General features: G+C 45.1%; 1 protein-coding gene across 16 annotated transcripts in view; it reads right to left on the bottom strand.

Annotated features, from left to right (window-relative positions):
* The window catches only part of INPP4A (inositol polyphosphate-4-phosphatase type I A), a 2,396,889-nt gene that overhangs the window by 779,755 nt on the left and 1,595,250 nt on the right, over nt 1–21,884 (bottom strand). For 14 of the 16 annotated variants that reach the window (XM_069636669.1, XM_069636663.1, XM_069636660.1 and 11 more), the window contains one exon: nt 10,911–10,943. The exons of the other annotated variants lie outside the window; for them this stretch is intronic. In XM_069636669.1, the coding sequence (XP_069492770.1) occupies nt 10,911–10,943 (33 nt within the window). The remainder of the gene's footprint in view (nt 1–10,910; nt 10,944–21,884) is intronic. 16 annotated transcript variants of the gene reach the window in all.

Raw genomic sequence — 21,884 nt, 5'->3', positions numbered from 1 at the left:
AAATTCTCCGGTGAGCCCGTCTGGGCCGGGCGCCTTGGTGTTCGGGAGCTGTTTGATTTCCTCATGGATTTCTTCCAACGTTATTGGAGCGTTCAGGGGTTCACATAGCTCCTCGGCCACCCAGTACAGTTCGGTGTCGTTTAGAAAGTCTTGGAGCATCTCGGGGTCGGTGCTGCCTTTGGAGCTGTATAGGTCCTGATAAAAGTTACGAAACACCTCGACAATGCCTCCTTCCATGTAGACTCGGTTGCCATTGGCGTCACGGATGTATTCCACCCGAGTGGGTTTTTTGTCGATTGTCAGCAGCCGGACCAGCAGCGCTCCTGGCTTCTGGCCCTCACCATATTGCCGGATCTGGTGCCTGTACCCGAGGAATTTCCGTTCCCTTTCCGCTTTCTCTTTGAATCTCAGTAGTTCTCCTTTCAAGTCTGCTTGGGTCTGTGGTTCACTTGAGGTGTCGTTTTTGATTTCGAGTTCCTTTAGACGTTTTTCGCTCTCTGCCAGCTCTTGGCGAATCAATTTCAGGATTCCATTTTCCTTTGCCATACATTCTCCATGGACAAAGCACTTTAATGTTTCCCACAAGGTGCCGGCGGAGCTGACTGAGAACTGGTTAGTCTCCAGGAAGGACGCAATTTCTTGCTGCAGTTCAGTTGCGAACACTGAGTTTGCTAGTGAGCCTGGCTTGAATCTCCAGTTGTGCCTAAATGGTGATGTATTTGATGGCGTGAGTTCTAGTGTTACCATCGAGTGGTCTGAGAAGGAGCGTGGATGGATCTGCCCGGGTCCCCAGTCGAATGAGCTGAAGGCTGATGACAGAATATAGTCGATGCAGGAGCTGGTGTTATGAACCGCTGAGTGGAATGTATATTCTCTGGCATCTTGGTTGGAGTGTCTCCACGTATCTATCAGGTCGAAAGTGTGGCATATTTCTTTGACTTGGAGACTCGCTTTGGACGGTCTGCTTGTCGTGTTATGGGACTTATCTATTCTGGGGTCTAGTGGTGTATTGAGGTCTGCTCCCCAGATGATCGTTGCAGTGTCCTCTTTCCAGAGTTGTGTCATGATCCAATCAAAATTGTTTGGTTCGTCGGTATTAGGAGCATATGAGTTTACAAGAACGATTTCTTTCCCAGCTAGGAGGCCCTTTACCAACACTGCTCTCCCCTCCGTGTCTTTCTTGGATTCAATCAAACTGAAATTGGCTCTCTTGTCTATTACGATGGCCACCCCCCTGGCGTAGGATGAGTATGATGAGAAATACCTATTGCATCCCCATGACCGGGCCCATTGTAGCTTCGCGGAAGGAAGAAGGTGGGTCTCTTGTAGCATGGCTATGATGACTTTGTGTCTTCTGAGGTATTGGAGGATTTTCCTGGTTTTTGTTGGTTGATTGCCACCTCTGATGTTCCATGTGGCAACTTTAAGCGGCGGCACTAGGTGACAGGTGGGTAGAGGGTGCTGTGCCGGACGTGTTCAGTGGAATTCGTCTGGAGATCGAGTTTGTTCATTGTCTCAGCAAGGATCTGTGATCTTGGGGTGAGGCATAAGGTTGTGGTGGTTCTTGATTGAGCAGATGATGGCGGTTCCCTAATACTACTTTCCCTCCCTTGCGTGGGCAACCCCCAGCTGGCCCGCGGTGACCCTCCCCTAATAAACAACTGAATCAACGTAGCTGCGCTTGGGGCGCTAGTAGCCTTCCAAGAGGGATGTGGGCTCCCAGAGTTACAGGAAAATGACGCTATGTCATTGGTTTACTAGTGACTGCAGCAATTGGGTGGTCGCACTGATTGTTGCGTTAGGTATCGTAATTTTTATGGTGGGTCCCTTCTCGGTCGGTCTCTTCGTTGTGGTCTAGCGATGTTGGGTCCAGGTCCGCACCCGGCCCGGTCAAGGTAATCACTGGCTTTTTCTGGTGTATTGAAGAACTGAGACCTCCCTTCGTATTGGATGCGGAGTTTGGCGGGGAAGAGCATGGAATATTGAATTTGGTTGTCCTGTAAACAGCGTTTGACGGCTGTGAATGTTCTTCTTTGCACCTGAACTGCTTGGGAGAAGTCGGGGAAAATTGGATCTGATCTCCGTCATATTGGAGGTTGCCTTTTTCTCTCGCCGCTCTGAGGATTGCATCACGGTCCTTATAATTTAGGAGTTTTGCTATGATCGGGTGAGGATTTGTGCCTGCAACTGGTCTGGCGTTGGGTACTCTGTGTGCTCTTTCGACAACAAACAGTTGGGATAGGACCCCGTCGCCGGATAGATGTTTGCAATCTTTTCCACGTGATCTTCCATTTTGCCCTGAAGCTGCTGTTCTCTGATCCCCACCAGTCTGATATTATTTCTCCGTGAGCGACACTGCTTTCATCTGGGATTCCAGTGTAGATACCCTGGAGGTTAGGGAGGCTGCCCCGTCGTCGAGGTCTCATATGCGTTGCTCAGCTGCGTCTAGCCTGTCCTCATGTTTGTCTAGCCGATGTTGGAGCTGATCAACCTTTGAGGACAGCGTGTCCAGTTTGCAACCCAACCCTCCGATTCCCGCTTTTAGCTCCAGTAGAATCCCCCTGATATCAAAATTCAGCGACTCTTCATCAACTTGGGGGGCCTCTTGTGTGGGTGATGGTGGTCTGCTGTTGGGGTTGGGCGTTTTTGCAGAGAAGCCAGCCTCAAAGTTCAGTTTTCTTTGGGACTTATCTGTTTTCCCCATGGCTGGTCTGGCGGAGGCCGTTACTGGGTTGCCGGCTGTGTTGCAAGAGCGCTTGTGCGTGATCAACGGTGTTCCGTGGCTTGTGTCAGCGTTGTGTGCCCGTTGCGCGAATTGGATTGGGCACCTCCAATGTGATTGTAGATTATGTGGGCCTCTCACTGCTGGATTATGGATCTTCCTGGTAAGCTATTGGCGCTTGGATGTTGCAGTGCGGCGTGTGCTTGCTGTCGTCCAAGGGCCTCAGAGTTGTAGGCACTGCGCTTACACTGGTGGGTGATTCGAGCCTTTGTAGATTAAACTAGGAACGCAGGACTTGTGCCTGTCAGTTCGGGGCTGCAGCTGACTCTTGCGCATGTATTGAGGTTAATAGCTTCGCGGACCAGTACTCTTTTCAGTCGTGTTTGTTTGTATTGGCCCCTTTACTGTTGGCGGCGAGGCCGGCTGGGTGGGTGGGGGGGAGACGTCGTGCTGCTGCAACAGTGAAGCAGCGTTCTGCCACTCCTGCCGCACGGCGTGAATCCGTCGGAGTGTGATCTATGGAGACAGTAGGCAATAGTATGGCAGATGGTGATTTGAGATGTAGATCATTATGCCCCGGGGGTTGGCTGCCGCGGGGGTCACCGCCACACTGGTCTGGGGCGCTTTGTAGGACTGGGCCCCAGCGGACGGGGGGCGACTTAATTTACTGTCGCGGGACTCACGCGGCGGCCGCAGGCCCCGACCGAGGGCCCGCAATCACTTGTCCAAGGGAGGGGGGCCGGCGGGACTCCAGACGGCCACCGGCGCCTAGGGCGCGTTCGTGTCATGGGGCTGTGGCGGACCCGGGGCGCACCTACCTTAACTTTATCAGGAGCGGGCCCGGGGTCTCCACGCCTATGCTCTGCCTCGTCGGAAGCCACTGGGTAGGCACCTCCACCGGCATCCAGGTTGGTCGCGACCGCCAGGCGTCCGGACCGCCCGCGTCCCCAGGGCAATGTCAGGTCTCTTTCAGCGATCACTGCTGCGTTCTGCTATTGCCACCAGCCGTCTCCTCCGGGAGGCGCGTAATACACGCTCGCTGCTCGGCCCATGGAGGCGGCCATCTCCCCATGCCGCGAGTGCTCAGGCCACCGTCGGCTGGGTCGCAGTGGATCTGGGGCTGCATTTTGGGAGCTTCTATGCTGTAACGCTCACCTGGCTCCCATGGAGGCGCTGGTCTAGTCTGGGTTGCTGTGGCCTCTTGAAGCGTGATGCGCAGAACTCGGACCACCGATTGAACAGGACCCCCAAATCTAGCTTGTCTGGCCCGTAGGAATATCCTTCTGCAGATGAGAAAGGGGGATTAACTGTCTGCAGAATAGTGTGCTTGCTCCCCCCTTTCCCCCTTCGTTCTTCTCTGACTTCCTCCAAAACCCCCGGTTTAAGCTCACCTTATGGTTTGGAAGGATGAACTCTCCATCCTGCTTCTGGTGCAGGGGCGCGCATTCGTCCAGTTACTTCACTGGTTTTCAGAATGGCGCTGGCAAAATCCACTTGACTTTTCGGAGCGATACGCCGTAAGTATGAAGATTCAAAAGTTCAAGTGTGAGCCTCTTTTTATGTTGTCTTCCTAACCTCTGATCTGTCCTTTATTTCAGGTGCAGAACGAAGGCGATGCGTCGAGGGGTTAAATTGCCGATGGTAAAATCAGGTGAGTTAGTGATGAGGGCGACCCCTCTAAATGTCTTTATAATTCCCCAGTAATGTCTTTTGTCCTTTCCCCATAGGGGCCGGGGTGCGGTACCTGCCAAAGAAGCGGCGCCGACCCAAAATGTGGACTGGTTCACCAAGAAAAGCCGGTAAGTATTATGGCTGAAAATTCGGCTTTCCTCCTGTGTTCCCTCTGCTCACCTTTTGTCTCTTCTTCTCTCCCCTAGGTGCAGCGATGTGGCGACCGGTGCTGACAGCCGCGATGGAGCCGGCAGATGTCTCGAGGACAGGTGAGTGAAGCGCGGCGCTGCAGCGAGCAACGCGATGCTTTTAAATGGAAGTCTTTCTTCAAGAATGCTGGCGTGAAGATTCCGGATGCAGGTAAGAAGTTTGAATAAGTTCTTGGTTTTCACCTTTCTCTTCTCTTCTTTCCTTATAGGTGTTCCAGGTTCGAGGCGGGCGTGGCTGGAGTCTAGGTGCAGGAGCAGACACGGTGAGCGTTCAGCTGCTGGGATGCAGAACAACGCGAAGCACATGTGGCTGTCCGGGCGTGGCTTAAATAGCCTTGGAAGAAGTCCCAGGTAAGTATTCTTCCACAGCCCCACCCAAGTAACAAAATAGTCCCTTCAGTAAAATAGTCCCTCCTAAGCCTCATTTGGCTTGGGTCTTCATGCAGCATGGTCTGCATCAGGTGAGTATGCAGCATGGTCTGCATCAGGTAAGTGCACCAAACACTTTCCTTTATGAGGCGCCAGGACAGAGTCCAAAGAGCCCCTATAAGGGGCCGCTGGGCTTTTACCCGGGGGCATGATGCCTGCTCCCGGGGGTGCTGGGCCTGGCCTGGTGCTCCGGGGATAGGCACATGACATATGCCGAGACGAGTTTCCCACACGTTCTGGGCAGCACACAGCGGGCGAGAACGGCGTCACAGCAAGGGATTTTGACAGGATTTATAGGGAGCCACACGGAGCTCTCTAGGAAGCCGCCATCTTGGTCGGCTCTCTAGCGCTCTCTATATCTGACCATGATAAATGGTCTCTTCAGAAGGGTAAGCCGATAAAGGTTGCTATGTAGAGAAAATGCATAAAGTGCGTGCAGGATGCAAGCCATACTGCCAAGACCCTCGTGCATTGGATGACATCTACTTCATTTAAAGCAAGGGCGGTTAATAGGCAAATAAGCCTAATGTCAACCACTGTATTTCCAATGTCTATAGAGCGTCTAACAGTTTCAGCAAGAGCACAATATAACAACAAGAATATCTTCTGTCTCTGAGGTGAACACACAAGTGTGCTAATGGCTAATTGTATGCTTATGTGCCTCACTACACCAGAGGGGTCATTAGGGAAGTTTATGACTGAAACAGAACACTACTGGACAAATCATTGAGTTCCAAGACAAACTTTGTACATCATTCCAAATGTCCTGGATCATAGGGATGCTATAAAAAGCAGATTGGGTGATTTTTCCTTCAGAGAGGTCTTCGAGAGAAGAACATATTTTGCGCCGAGGGGTGTTGGACGTATACCGATCTCTCTCACTTATTTGATCTAAATTATATTATGATATGTGCCAAGACTGATATATGCAATTGGAGAAAGGAAAGGTTACTCACTGTAGTGACTACTGTACTCCTAAGCCATAGTCCCCTTTCCTCCATAATCTATGGGTGCCCAATGTTATGGGGGTGGGACCAGTACATTTTGCATCGTTTTGGGGCAGAGTCTGCGCACATACGGGATGTGTGTCCACTCACACCAACTCTGCCCACCGGTAAGCCCAACAATCCCCATTTCCCATGTTATAAGAGACAATCTACAATGGTAACTTTTTAAGGTGGCTGAAGGAAGGGGCATATGGAGGAAAGGAGACTACGGACTAGGGGTACTGCAGTGAGTAACTTTTCCTTTCTCCTACTTCCCATCCCATTTCTTCATAATTTATGGGAGACAACCAAGCCTTACCACCAGAATAGAAGGTCCAACCTTAAGCAAAGAGGTTCTGCAGAACTGCCTGACCAAACCTAGCATACGCTCTGCTGCTTGTCTCCGTGCAGTAGTGTTTGCAGAAGATGAAGATCCCGTCTCCACCTTGTTCTTGCCTTGTTCCCTCTTTTGCTCTTGTCACTTTTTGTCTTTGCCTTATTTAATGCTCTCCTTGTCCTTGGCTTCTGCTGCATTTCCTTTTCTCAGCACCTCGGTTCCAAGCCCGGATTGTTGCTGACCACATTAATCCCAGAGGTGCTGTCCTGTGGTGCAGGGAAGCAGAGCAAGCTACCCCATGTTTCACCTCTGTGGCAGAGGCCTTGTGCTGAATTTCTGCAACAGTCACCACCTATTCTGACCAATACCCAGAGCATTGTGGATCAACACCATCAGTGACTTGGTCGTAATGGTGGATGTCTTTGTTTATCAGCTTCTTATCTATCAATGTGTGGAAGTGTTCGGCTGCTTCAAAGGATAAATCTAGGATTTTGTCCTGAATGTGGTAACAAAAGTTAGAAGAGCACATCCACCCTAATGTTCGCATGTCTGTGCCAATACGCATTCCTTGTTCTGTAGTGCCTCTGTGGTGAGCCGATGCTTCCATAAGGTCTTGGGCAATGGACGTAGCATCAGCTAAACCAGCATGAAACGTTGGTTGTTCTACTGGCAAATAATTTTGGAAATCTGTAAACTTTTCCCAAAAGGCAGGATTGGCTTCTGCCATCAACACATCAGCATTAGGCTGCCTTAGGTGCAGGGAGGATTGTTGGCATATACCTTTTTTCAGAGAGCATCCAGAAGTGTTTCTTCCTTCCCTGGAAGAATAGAAGATGAGGTGGCCGAAGATGAGGTAGATGAGGAGGATACCTTATGAAAAAGGGATACCACTGCTATGACCTAATATGTGGGAGACAGATGCACCATGTAGTTGACTGCATTGGAACCCAAATGCCTGTACCTGAGGTATAGACATTTTTTGACTGGGATTGCTGATTGAGGTTTGGCCCATACAGTAGAAGCCTCAGCCAGTACATCCTTCCTGGGGTCCCTTCTCCAATGGGTGGAAAAAGAATCTGAACGTACACTATAAGATGAATGTGACCGGCAGCACTGGCTGGCTCTGTATTAGCTGATAAGTTGCAAATGTTTGTTGACACAGACTGAAAATGAATTTCAATATATTTAAATGCAAATGCGGTTTTAGGGGGTTCTGATGGTGGAAAGCATGTGTATCTACAAAAGAACAAATAATGGTGATGGAATAATTACCTACACAATTTGTTTAGACAGTGAAGTCTTTGCAAGCTTTGAGAGAGAGGAAGAGAACGGCATATGCCTATCACCATATTTTGGGACAAAGTGTGTGAGGGACAGAAAAATCTTCAATATCAGCTCAGCAGGTGGTGAGCTGATTTGAGATTGTTCATAAGCTCACCTGAAAAGGTCCATAGGATATATGCAACATTTTGTCAATATTGGAGGGTATGCCAGGAAAGAAGTTCTAGTGGGGTGATACTGCCATATTTGCTGACACTCTGGCATGGACCAATGTGTCTGAAGAGATTCTTTGAGGTGGATTAAAAGCAGACAGGGGGAAACATCTTGTTTCGGCTACCTACCTGTAGGAAAGTGACAACAAGGAAGCTGTCATCCTGGGTAAACATGTTGTTTTTGGCAGCCAGAGTATGTATTACGATCAAAGAAAAGAGGTCTCCTATACACTAGGGGATAGCTCGACAGAGATTAGTTATTATACAGAATGAAAAAAGTCTGACTGTTGGTCCTTATTGAAACTGTACACTGAAGACGGCAGACTAGATCACAGGATCAAAGGAAGGGTAAAGACAGTGGGGGAACCCTCTCTCAGTTCACAAGGAAGGCACAAAGGCAATATACTAGGTATTCACATGACTACTAGGGATACATTAAAACATCTAATGAAATGAGAGTAATGGTTATTTTAATATATATTGTGCAATATATATGCAAGAACAAAGTGGTGAAGTTCTCCTCCCATCCAAAGAATTCTTTATGCCTTTGTTAATCTTAGTTGCATTTCTTGTTTTAGTAATTCTTTGTCTTTTAAAGACACCCTGTTAAGTAAAAGAAAGGGTAATAGAAAATTGGTGTTGAGGGCTTGGGCGAGGGGGAGATTGTGTAACCCTTTTTAAGGGAAGCATGGTATCACAAGTATGACACTGACACAAGAGCTACAAGTTTAAAACCTGTATTTAAGAGGAAAAACTACTTTGCCCTATAGCTATGATGTCTCTACCATCAAATAATAAAGAATACACAGTCCTAGTCAGTCTATGTCAAACCAAAATGGCCTATACTAACAAAACCTAATTCCTGCCCTCTTATACAAAAGGTGTGTAAAGGGGAATGTGAATGCAAAGGAAAGTCGCTGGTATAACATAAAGGATAAAGGTGGCAGAGTCAGCTCTCCTCCCTACGTTGGACAGCACGGAGTAAGGCGGCCCCCGTAAACAGGATGACACCATCTGGCTCAGGTTATCAAAAAAGCCAGTTCAAAATGTGGGTCGAGACCCGCTTGGCCTTCTACGTAAAAGTCACTTATTCCAGTTTTCCAAAGGTTCTTTCACAGTTCAACAAAAGTTTGCGTAGGTCTCCCTCGGTCAGACTCTGACCTCTCAGCACAAAAAGTACCTGATCCAACGCTACGTAGGTCTCCCTCAGTCGGGCTTGCACCTCTCAACAAAAAGTACCTGATTCAACGTAGATCCCCCTCAGTCGGGATTGAACCTCGCAATCACAGCACTTGCATGGGTTCCCTTCCCCAAGCTTGATTCACATTCAGTAGGGGTTCCCTTCCCCTAACTTATTTCATATTCCACGTCTCCCTTGGTGGGGTGCTCAGACCTTTCACGGATGTCGAAGACTTCATAACTCCACATCCACAGCTCCACCTCACTGATGAGGCCCAACAAGGTTGAAACGTGTGTATGTGGTTGCTGTAGGTACTCTTGTTCAGAAGGGAATTGCCATAGCATTTCGGTGCTGGACTGCCCATGTGGGCGGGACAAAGACTGATATGTAATTGGATATTTCCCATCTGTGAAAGGTACAGTGAGCAAAAAGCGATGGCTGCAGACTCTCAATGTGGGAAAAAAACACAGAACAGGTTATCATGCTAAGTTCTTTCTAGAGAGGGGTGCCTGCTACCTTTTATTTAAAAATTGATAGTGTTGAGGCCCAGTTCAGTTTGATTGGACAGCTGTGACACTTCCCAGCGCAGAATCTGGAGCCACTTGGCATTTGCGACTGCTTGCACTCCTTGTTGTAATAATGATGCAAAAAAGGTTTCTTCCTTGCTGTATAGTCTATATTGATCTGGTATTTCTTTGAGCAACTGTGAGGAATCTTGGGACAGATAGCTGGACCTTCTTCTCCGCAATTTTTCTTTCTTTTCCTTTTCTGGCAGGATACAGAATATAAGCCGCTGCGGCGGCACTGTGGTAAGGACAGCTGACACTTGGGCCGGTGTGGGGGCCAACAAGCCACGTTGTCCCACTATCAAGCGCTCTTCAGGGACCACTAGGTGTGCTGAGTGCAATGAGGCCAGCGAGCAGGTGCCCCTCCGCAGTAGTTGGATGTGCAGAAATGCCTGCTGGCCGCACACCCAATAGTTATTCATCACAGGTGCTGTCCCTTTCTAGTGGTCTGGTTTGTATAATGTCTTATTGCACCTGCTGTTGGTCCCCACAAAGACACTCCCTTTGTTGTAAAACACAATTCATATTCTTCCTGCTTTTGCACGTTTACTGTTTTTTCCATTGCCACATGCGTTTTGCTAGATGTTAATTCGAGTATTCTCTGCACACAGCATTCACCTTTTGGATCACTTCCCCTCAGAATCCTACGATTCCTCCTGCCATGCGAAACCGTTTGGGAGTCTGGGTCGATTGCCCCCCCCCTCCCTTCCGAACACCCTATCTGTTATACAGAAAAAGTGAGGTGCATCTTTGTGCTTTTCTTTTAAAAATAAACAGAATCAAGAAGCTATTCAGATGCAAGAGCTATGCTCCATCCGCAATTAGAATGTGGCAATCACATATGCTCGATCAACACACACTCAAGGAAAATATGCAGGCATCCACATGATAACCAGGAATAATGTGATGTTTTGTAAAATAAAAATATATGCACAAATGTAACCTATAATAAGCCATGCATGGTTACCCGTGAAGAGAGAGAGTAGGTCAAAGGCCAATCTTCCCTAGACTTGTATGATATCATTTTTACTTTTATACACAGAGGTCTATGTAGATGATGGCTCATTTTAATCATGTTACAATATATACAATCGGATAGTTATTTGAATAAAAAAGCCCAACTGGAAAATTAACATGGCATAATAGAGATTTAATAAAGTTGTATAAAATAATATTACTCACTAAGAAAATGTACTTTTGGCAGTCATCTGTTAAATAACTGAACAGACATTCATGTGACCGGATAAATGCTGTTAAGAAATTACAAATGCAATTACCATGCACAAACGCAGAAGCAATGAATGAAAAGGCACATACCTGGGCTAGGCTCGTCAGCAGGGATGCTGAAATCTGCATAGAAATGGAGGTGCAACATGCATGATTAAGAAGCAGCAACATAGTTAAAAAGAAAACAAGTCAAAGGCTTATTGCAACTATAAAACAAAGCAATAGCACAGGAAGTAAGGAGAGTTATAACGTGAGATAAAAGTCAGTTTTTCCACCACATTTTGTTGTACTAAAGTGAGGATGTCTCACGATAAAAAATAGTCCGTTAGGGTATTGATGATATGAAATAGTCTTGCAATAATTTCTTTGAGACAGAGATGTGACCTGTTAACTTCTTTGGACTGGGAACAAGAACTGGCATGGCCAGGTTTCCCTCATCAGGTCAAATGGTGCCTACTTGCCATTTCACAATACCACCAATAGAGAAACGTCTGCTAATAAGAAGAAGAGAAGGGCAGGAAAGCAACAAAAATGTACTCTTAGCTTCTAACATGCTAAATCACTTTGGTACTTACGTAAACTATTTAAAGAAATCAGCAATAATGAGTATCAATAATAATCTCCAAAGTCATGTTTTGGGCAGTAAAACTGAATGGTATAGAACATGTTATTCACAGGAGTAGCACAGGTTTGTATTGTCCACAGAAACCTTAGGATACCTAGCCACTCGGGAAATGATTGAGTCACGAGAATCCCAGATGTACTTTTCAATGAAAAAATGTCAAGCAGCACTGGAATGCGTGCATGTGCAATCATAGTTTCGCATGCTTTCCCAATATAAATTCCTCCTTATTGCCTCCAAGTTGGTTGTGACTAAATGTAGAGAATAGACTATTCTGAAGATTAAATACAGGAGGACAGTGCCAGCATGAACAAAGAGAACATATTTTTACATAATGGTAAAAAAGTGCTGCCCTTTTTTATATCCTGGAAACTTAAAATATACAGTTTGTTAGGAATTACCTACCCTATACATGTACAGTGCTTATTGCTGATATTAGCAATAGGTTATATGCGGTTTTCCCTCATCCGAGTGTATAGCTAAATATAGGTTCTAATATCGCTTAAAAAAGAGCGATGTTGCAGAGTCTCGTCGGGTAAAGATCCCCACATCCCACAAGGTTGCTCTTAGTCTTTCCCCTCTTACCCTAGTCATATTAGGGGGATCCCCCGGCACTCCTCTTCTGGCTGCGTATTCCCCACTACCCCCACCCACTGGGCCTCGTCCAACCATGTCTGCTCACTCCTCACAATTTCCAGCCCAGGCTCCATTCACTATTCAGGACTTAGACCCAAACACCGAAATAGCGACATAGAGTGTGTTGGCTTCCATGCCATGCTCTTTTGTGTATCACGCTTCGGCTTGTGGTCTAGCTATGGTTCCCTGCTCCCACTCACTGAGATCAAATAATTGAGTCTCTCTCTGGACCTTTTTCTTCATCATTGTTTGGTAAATGGTGTTGTGAGCCTTACATTTTTATTTATCTGCTAGTGGTTTTGCTGTGGTTTCTGCTATGTGCAAATCACAGAAAGGTACCGAGTTCTATACCAACATCCACAGTAACTCAACAATCTTCTCTGCGTACCGACAATCGCCCTCACTCTATTACATCTCACGCTTCAGATCTATCTAAACCTAATCTAAATGATCCTTCTTTTTCTGTTAGCCACAATTCCCAAAATAACACCCAGCGGTACCGACTTCTCATCCCTTGACACGGCGCAAATGCCATTCTTTAATTTTGAAGTGTCGAGGAGGAAATTTTGACACCTACGATTTGAACCGTCGTAGTGTCCTCAACATCTTCTCTGAAGTGGTGGAGCTCGAAGACATAAGCTCGAGTGACATTGAGCAGATTGAATTTATTTCTGAGAATACTTGTTCAGTGGTGCGTTTGTGGATACCTTTGGGTATCGTTCTAAATACCATCTGGAAATCAAAAATGCAATTATTTTCGATGGGGTTCTTATTAGCACAAGACCCAGCATTTATGAATGAGGGCTCTAATGTAAAACAACCATCTAATCAATCTAGCGCAAGCTTCCCTTTGATGCAGAATATTGGTCGTGCCGAGTCGTATATGTCATAACCATTAGAAACATCTAAAGACCATCTCATTAATGTTGCTAGTTGGAACACTAGAGGTTATACTCATCTACAAACCTCTATTGCTAACTTTCCAGCTGTTATGTACATAATAGCATTACAGGAAACTTGGCTCCTGCAAACACCTGTATGGAACAATTACGAGATTGTTCTCCTTCCAGCCATTGGGAGTCAAAGAGGTCGACCATCATCAGGATTATTGACAGGAGTAAACATATCCAGTGGTTTCGCCATTGAAGCCTGGGATTCTGTTTCTGCCTTTATCCAACTTGTCAAGATTACATGTCCAGCACATACTATTGCATTGATTAATATTTATCGCAATCCTTTAGGGTTGACTGATACTGCTTTTTATGCAGGTTTGTCCAGACTTTTAGACTTGGTACTCCTTTCCCAAGATATTACGGATACCCTTATCGTAGGTGATCTTAACTTGGACTGTATTAATCCTAAAGCAAAAATCACAATGGAGAAGGTCAAGCGATGGACCTCCTTTATGTCAAATCACCATTTTCACATGACCAATGGTGAAATTCAAGGCAATATTCCGGCTCAGCCCACATGGCATAGGGGTTCCATATCTACTACAATAGACTATATGTATACACATACCAACTTAACTGGACAAATAAGCACTTTTAAAATATTTCCACAAATACATAGTGATCACCATCTACTAGTGCTTACAATTAAGTGGAATTATTTAACTATCAAAAGATCATACTATACGAATGACCTAATAGTCAATAATGCTAAAACGCGCCTTCGTTGGTCAAATAGTAACTTGTCATCTCTAGCTCGTCTAGTCATCTCAAATAATAGCTCTACTTATCCAAAACAGTATACTAACCTTCTCCTTACTTTTGATTCCTGTATGAAACAATTTAAAAAAAAAGAACTTCATCCACACAAACATACCTTCAATCCACTAATCAAGGCTAAAAAGACTGAATATCATTGTGAAAGAAGAATGATTCTTAAAATGAATTTGCCCAATTCCTTTCAACAGTTGCGAATCGTTAAAAGCAAATTCCACAATTGGATGAAACAACATCGTGCACACATTTTACAACTAGATGGTGAACATATGCTTAAATTAATAGCAAATAAGAATACGGCCGAAACTTGGGCAATTTTCAACCAATGTGCTAATAAATCTCAAGGTACTTTACAGGCCTCCAGTGTTACTGAGACCCAATGGATCAAACACTATTCTAGCCTATATGCAGACTTGTTGTTTGTGCCTTTGGTCAAGCTACCTAGTGATTCTGAGCGTTGGTCTCTTGCTTGTTCCCCACTTATACTTGAAGAATACATCAGACATATTAGCTCTTCTCGGGCTAAAGGCCCTGATGGCCTTAGTAATCATATGTTTAAATTGAACCCTACAAAGTGGGCTGAAATATTAAATAATCTCTTCCAATCTATCATCAGGACTTGCGAGATTCCCAACTCATGGAAAACATCTATTATAGTTCCCATCCACAAAAAGGGCGACCGCACTTTACCATGCAATTATAGACCTATTGCCCTTCTTGAGGGACTTTAACATCTGGACCAAAGTAGCTCATGCAAGAGACCCGTTTCAAACGGGCTTTCTTGCGGGTCTAGGCACAAATATTAACTTGTTCTGTCTTAACGCTCTTAAATCTCAAGCGCAAAATACCAAACAAGCACTTTATTTTGCTTTTGTGGATCTGCACACAGCATTTGATGCCATCTCTTGTCCGATTCTTTTTGCAAAACTTACCAGAGATAAGTGTCCGTCCACTCTACAACAAATTATTCAGTTGTTGCATGGGGAAACCTCAGTGCGCATTAGACTGAACCTAGAAGGCCTTCTATCTAGAGCCATTCCAACTGCTCGTGGCCTTAAACAAGGCTGCCTTCTTGCGTCAGCAATTTTTAACTACTTTATGTATGACGTGCGAAAGGTTTTGAGGAAATAACATCGGACTCCCCCAAGATAAACAATTGCCAGATTGAAACTTTAATGTATGCCGACGAATTTGGTGTTAGTTTCCAAAACTCCAGTCGGACTACAAAAACTTCTTGATGGCTTTAATAGCTATATATTGGCCAATGATTTACGTGTGAATACAACCAAAACCCAGGTTGTCGTCTACAGACCACGTAACACAATAAGTTTTCTTTCATATTGGTCCATTAATCACATAAATCTGGCGATAGTATCAAGCTATGTTTATCTTGGTATGGTCTTTGATATTAGTGTCTCGACTAATGCTCACCTCGATGCTATTAAGTGTAAGCTTAACTCGGCTATCTCTCAAACAAAAATTATAATGCATCGATATGGTGCTTTTTCGATGCAACTAGCTGTCCTCTTTTGGAAACAAAAAGCCACCCCATGTATCCTATATGGTTTGGAGTCTCAATCACCATGGCTACCAAAAGTCTTTGATAAACTCGAAGGCAAATTCTGGAAAGCCATTCTTCAGCTGCCTCAATGTATCCTGATAGTCTGGATACGGTATCAAGTAGGTCTCACTTCTCTCTATGCCCAGTATCAGTGGAGAACATGTGCCTTATTGCGGAAAGCTCTTCTACCTCACTGTGAGCACAATATTTTACAATTTTTGTCGAATTACATTTTCCATACTGAACACTCTTTCGTCAAACAGTGGTTGCGGGCAATTTATCGCACTTTGGTAGAGGCAGATGCGTCGCTTAAATTGCTTTTGACCAATCCAAACAAAGTAAAACAATTAATTTACCGCAATGATTGGATTAATACTCGAAACAAATGTTTGCAATATAAGTCTGCAATCCCTGAAAAATTTCGACATAAGAGGTTGGGATGTATTGAACCTTATCTCTTAAAATTTCCCTGTAAGAGAATACGCTCAGCCATCCTCAGAATGCGCCTGAACTTATGGCACACTCGTGAACTTTTGGCCAAACGGAAGGGCTGTGAGGAGGTGGCCTCTTTCTGTAGATTTTGTGGTGATACTAAAGCCATAGAAACTTTAGAGCATATACTTTCACTATGCCCCGCGCTAGTCCAAAAACGCTTGAAATTTTTCTCATGGCATTGTAGCTACTTAGGGAACCTAGAATCAGTAGAAAGATGGTCCACATTATTGCTGACGACTAATGTTTCCCTTCAAATTGCCATTGTCAATTTTCTTTATGGAGTGAACTTAACCTGTTAAATAATTGTTGCTGTTTACTTGAGTTCTCTGTCATTTATCCAGGAATGGCATGTTGAATCTTCTCGTTCCCAGTATCTCTGGTTAGACGTGTTTTATATGAATTGAAATGAATAACTTCTTTTTCCCTTTTATTGTTCATGTGAATTGTACATCATCCTAATGCATCAATTTTAATGCTTCAAATAATTATAATGAATTCTTTCTTAATTTTATGTACTTTTTAAGATCAATTGTATGTAATGTTTTTTATTGAAAAGTTGATTTATTTCAACAATATCAATAATAAAAAAAGAAAAAAAAAAGAAAGGTACAGTGTACCTGGACTCTCGTTTAAAATGTGGATCCTCTTACTGATTAATTTATTAGGTATTGATTTTCTATGGAATGGCTTTTAAACTAAAAGTACAATTCATAAACATATCCGCCCCTAAAAAATATTTCTAAAACGCATCAAATTCGGTGACAAGTACCTCTCTTATTTGCAGTGTCGCAAAAAGGTTTCAGTAACAAGTGCTATTAACAGGTTTTAAAAAGTATTAACATTTATTTGAGAGAAAAATGGGGTTCAGATAGGTCAGATGGACAGGCGGCAAAACATTGCGAATTATATAACACAGCAGAGGTTCCTCTGTAATAATCCTTCATGGTTGCTGCCATCTATATGGGGTTTGTAATTGTCCAGTGGCACAAGACAAATAAGTAATAGTCTAAAAAAAGAATACAATGGTTGGACACTAATTTGAAACATCTGGACTTTTGTCTAAGAGTTGGCCTCCTTTTAACTTTCAACAGCATCCAAACAAAATAATCAAACGCTACTTAGAGTGGGATTGCAAATTGTGTGTGGGTGGGGGCCATGTTCCCCTGTTCACCAACACCTGCATAAACTGGACCATAATAGGAATGGCAAAATAGGACCCCTTCTCCAGTGTACTTAAACACAGAAAACTATTTCACATAACCCTACACTGTGCCAATTTGCAGTCCCCAACCTATCTAGGGACACAAGAAATTGGAGGACTGATGAAGTTCAGGAAGTTAGGGGATCCAGATCATTCTTGCCGCACCAGGTGCAAAACACCTTCCACCAGCAGTTGTAGAGAGCAGCCACTCTCTGTGAGGAGAGGAGAACTTCCAGGAAGTATTCTGGCAAGTCACAATTCCTGTACCTCAACCTCTCAGTAACAAAGCATGCAGGTTCAGCGTGCTGAGGCTTGGGTGAAGGACCTGCTCCCAGATTGTGAGAGATGAACCACTCTCTTTGCATGACATATGGACATTTCGAGGATATCAGTGTATCGCATTCTCTGAGCCCAATCTTTGGCAATCGGGCTCATTGTGGCCTTGAATCTCGATAGCCTCCCGAGTACTGTTCGAAACCTGACGGTGTTCGCTCACTTACTCCCCCGGGATCTTCCATTCAAGTGGCCAGGGAAGGGCCATCACTTTTAGATCCAGACCCAGGGGGTGTACAAGCAAGGCAGGATCACCTGAGTGGAGGGTCACAGGGGATTGAGCAGAGAATACCTGAGGGTGAGACATGGTATTCCCACTCTCCCCCTTTCCCATCTGAAACCCCTTCCTCAGCTTTCATGGGCTAATTACAATTCCACTCCATCTTCCCCACCCCATTTCCGACAAATACTGGTAAGAAGAAGAGACAACCGAGAGTAGTGAGGATTACCTGCATTAAACACCTTTAGAAACAAAAGGAAGACTGCCACCATTAGGCTGTCCCATTAATAGGGTCAGGCATTTCACACTGACTACTCACACCTGACTCCACTTGACTTGTTTTAAGTATAAAAGGTGTGGTTTTGCACAATCAGGAGAGTGAGCTGTGAATCCTGATGGAAGACGAGAAGCCACGGAGCAGAGAGCTGACGGGAGAGAAGCCTGGAGGATCCAGAGAAGAACGGCGTGCCAAGACGCTGGACCATGCTTGTGAAGGGCTGCACCGTAGCTTGGGAGACATGTCTCCACAGAGCCGGATTGAGGCAGCCCGTGTCCTGCTAGCGGCGTGTTGACGAGTGCTCATTCCCTTGAACGTGTGATGGTCCCAAGCGAGTCTGAGGGGCAGCTGGTGAGACTCTGACCTCGATCACATATATGAGAGGACTGCTCGCCAGCGCAATGCTGCCCGCTGAGTTTCCAGGGAAAATGAGAGAAACTCGGGAGCGTGCTGTTAGCTGGAGTGGGAAGGGAGAAAGGCAGAATTTGCAAGCGGCACGAAGAGGAAAGCAAGACAGATAGCAGAAAGTAAAAGGAAAGCGAGAGAGAGGCGCTGAGACAGCAGAAAGGAAGAAAAAGGCTTGAAGGTAAATGAGAAGGGTGTGAGTGTCCCAAAAGTGAAGGAAAGGTGCAAGTGAGCACCAGAGAGCGAAACAAGTGTGTAAGAGGCAAGGAAAGGAAAAGTACAGGTACATGGATGCACAAAAGCAAAAAATGAATGTGCAAGAGGCACAGTGACGAGAAAGTGAACTCAAAGGAAGGTGCCAGGGGAACTGCAAGCCGAGAGAAAAGAAAGATAAGAAGGTGAAAGTGTGCACAACAATGTTGAAGATAGCCAAGGGGTGCAGGAAGCACCCAGAAGAGGAAAGGATAGAAGAAAGGCAAGTACAGGAAATGCAGAAAGGGGCCAAAAATCAGAGTGGTCGCATTTAGGAGGAGCCAAAAACCTAGCATTTTCGAAAGTCTCTGATATTACCCCATGAGGAGGTTGTGTGTGAAAGAAACTCTAAATAAGAGAAAAACACATCTTGACAAGTTGAATTTTGTGTTTGAAACTGGTCTCGTGTTTGGAACTGAAAGGGCCTGAGAACCACAAGAGCCCTAACCAAGGTGAATACTTATTTGACAATTTGAAATTTTTGTTTAAAACTGAAGAGGCCAGAGCTTGGGGAAGGGAACCCTGAGAGGCCAAAGAGAAACTGTGCTCTTAAACTGAACTTCCGTTTGAAACTAAAGGGGCCTGATGTTGGGGATGGGCTCCCTTAGAGGCCTAATAGCGGTGAACTTTCATTTGGTGAAAGAAGGAGGCATACGGTTGGGGAAAGGAAACCTAACAAGCCTGGAAGAAACTGTGTTGTATTTTTTGTTTGATTTGAAACTTGGAAGGATTGAAGCTTAGGGAAGGGAATCCCCAGGAAATAAAGAAATTGGGAATTGTTGAACAGAGTATAAGAACTTTGTGGAGAAGAGCTGAGGAACAACTTCTTTTTGATTGTGCTGAACTTTGATGATACTAACCAAGCCACAACTGGTGAGAAGACCACCTGAAACCGGCATTGCTATATATTTCTTTTTTAATCACTATTTTTTCTTTAAAGAGACTTCCTACCACATTTTATCAAAGAGTGAAGGGAAGCATAGGTTTAGACACAGACAGATTTTGGTTTTGGACTTTCAGACATCAACAGCATATAGAAACATCAGTTGAGGGAACCATCCCTTTCGAGTTAGGACCAGTTAGTATTACACCCACGCCATCATTGTAGTAAATAAAGGTTTTGAAACTATAACACTTGAGTCTGTGTCTCTCTTCATACCATGCCTGTCTCACAGTACCTTCAGGTTGATGGGAATCAATGTGAATGCAGAGGACATTTCTTGGAGCAAAACAATAAACTTGGGGTGAAGTGACGCTCGAGGCCAGAAGGACTGATACTTTGCAGGTTTCAACTGTTTTCTCAGGATGTGACCAGAGGCCATGCGTGTTGAATTGGTAGTTGTTAGATTAGTATGTTCAATGACGCCAGCAAGTCGGGGTGGGCGAGATGGTTATCGCCAGTTCAAAGGGAACCTGTTCATTCTTCCCCCCTTCATATTGTTTGAAGTGCTCTTGCAAACCATGTGCAATTACCTTTAGGGTTAGAAGGTCTCAGGCCGGCTGGGACTTGTAATGAAATATGTTTGCATATGAATGTGTAACTATGTGATGATGTCACAACCTACCACGGACAAATCCTAAAAGAGGGTGTGTTGTACACACAAAAGCTGAAGTTGGTAGTTAAGATTATCGTGACCAATGAGAACGGGGAAATTGGAGAAACATTGGATTTCTTTTGCATAGGTCTTGACCAATCACATGTGGGGGGTGGATTGCAATTACATATATGGGAGCGTTTTAACTGTTGCATACATTTATATCATGTGCCAACTTGTGTGGTTCAGAGAAACTTGGGTTAGTTTGACTCTAGGGAATGAGAATCATCTAGCCCCTCCCGGCCAATTGTACAATAAACTTGCTTCACGTACAAACGTGCACTTGCTTCTTATGTGGTGGGCCTGCTTTGGGTTAAAGTGATTAGAGACCCACCCCCACATTTGTAAGGCACGCACATTGAAAGTGACACACCTCTTGTTAAACAAATTTGTGAGCCCCCCCCCCCCTTCTGGCATTGAATGTGCCGAGAACACCTCAAAACGGTTTTGGGGTGGCCATCGTGCAGGGCACAGAGGAACGATCAAACTGACTCTTGAGCTCCCCAGCCCATGTCCGGTCAGATGAAACACCTCTGGCTACCTTTCACAGCCGCAAAATGTGTCTTCCCACTGTGTGCAGTAGAAGAGTAGTCTTTAAAACTGCAACCCATGGCGAAGGCAGAAGAGAAGGTCATAAAGGACGACATTGAGGATTATTGGATCGCTAGTGCCAACAATTCCACTACTGCCATTTTATTTTGAAATGTTTTTATTGGCATTTAACATTTACAGTTATATTACGGACCATTACACTCCTGGTTTGTATCAATCTTGAGTTGCATATCACTTATGCCATATTAGTTATGAGTAATATTGAACTGTGAACGGAACAAACAAGAGGAAAAAAAGGGAAAAGAAACAAAGAAGTAAAAGTGATAACAGTGACTGTCTCTTGGTCTCCGAGTTATTGTGGACTTTGCTTGTGGAGGTGAACCCCGGTCTCTATTCCGTCGGGCTCTGAATGGTCTTTGAGGTACGCGGAGGGGGGGTGGCTCGTGCAGGCTGGATGCGACAGTGTACAAACTTGGCCATTGCAACATTTGTGGGTGGTTGATTCAGGGAGGTTTATAGGTCGACGAGAAGATCATGTCTCTCAGAAGGATCTTCCAGGCCTCAAGTGTGGAGCTCGAGTCTTCGCCTCCCCGATTGCTTCCCTCCTCCCATGCTCCAGTTTCTGCTATCGTCCATCTTTCCATCTCCCTAATCCAAGGTTCGTACCTGGGGCCTGCTGGGGATTTCCAGGCCATTGCGATCGTTCTTTTTATCAGTACACATGCTATGTCCATTAGTTTCATCAAGTTCTTGATCTTGCTTAGCCTCGGGTAGGTGCCTAAGAGGCATTCTTTCGGTGTCCATTCATATGTCTCCAGGCCAGCTTTCCTGCACGCCTGTTCAGGAGCGAACCATAGTCTCTGAGATTTAGGGCAGGTCCAAAACATGTGGATCATGTCAGCGTGGTCGGAGGGGCACCATGGGCACATCGGGCTGACTTTGTCATTGAAGGCGGATATTCTATGTGGGGTCATGTAGGTCCTATATAAGACATTGAGCTGTATTAGCCTGAACCTGGCGTTCCTGGATATCTCCTTCGGGTATGCTAGGGCTCTAGACCATTCTCCCTCCGTGATTTCGGTCCCCAGGTCAGATTCCCATTTCTCTTTCAAGCGTGTACTTCTAGGGTTCGATCGGTCGTTTATTTGGGTATATAGTCTTGATGTTGGTTTCCAACCGTCGCTGACT

Source organism: Ambystoma mexicanum, chromosome 7p (assembly GCF_040938575.1).
Source record: "Ambystoma mexicanum isolate Mex_15411 chromosome 7p, UKY_AmexF1_1, whole genome shotgun sequence".
In the NCBI taxonomy this organism is placed as follows: Eukaryota; Metazoa; Chordata; class Amphibia; order Caudata; family Ambystomatidae; genus Ambystoma; species Ambystoma mexicanum.
The sequence above is the reverse complement of the archived record's forward strand: the minus strand, read 5'-3'. Positions and strand labels throughout refer to the sequence as shown.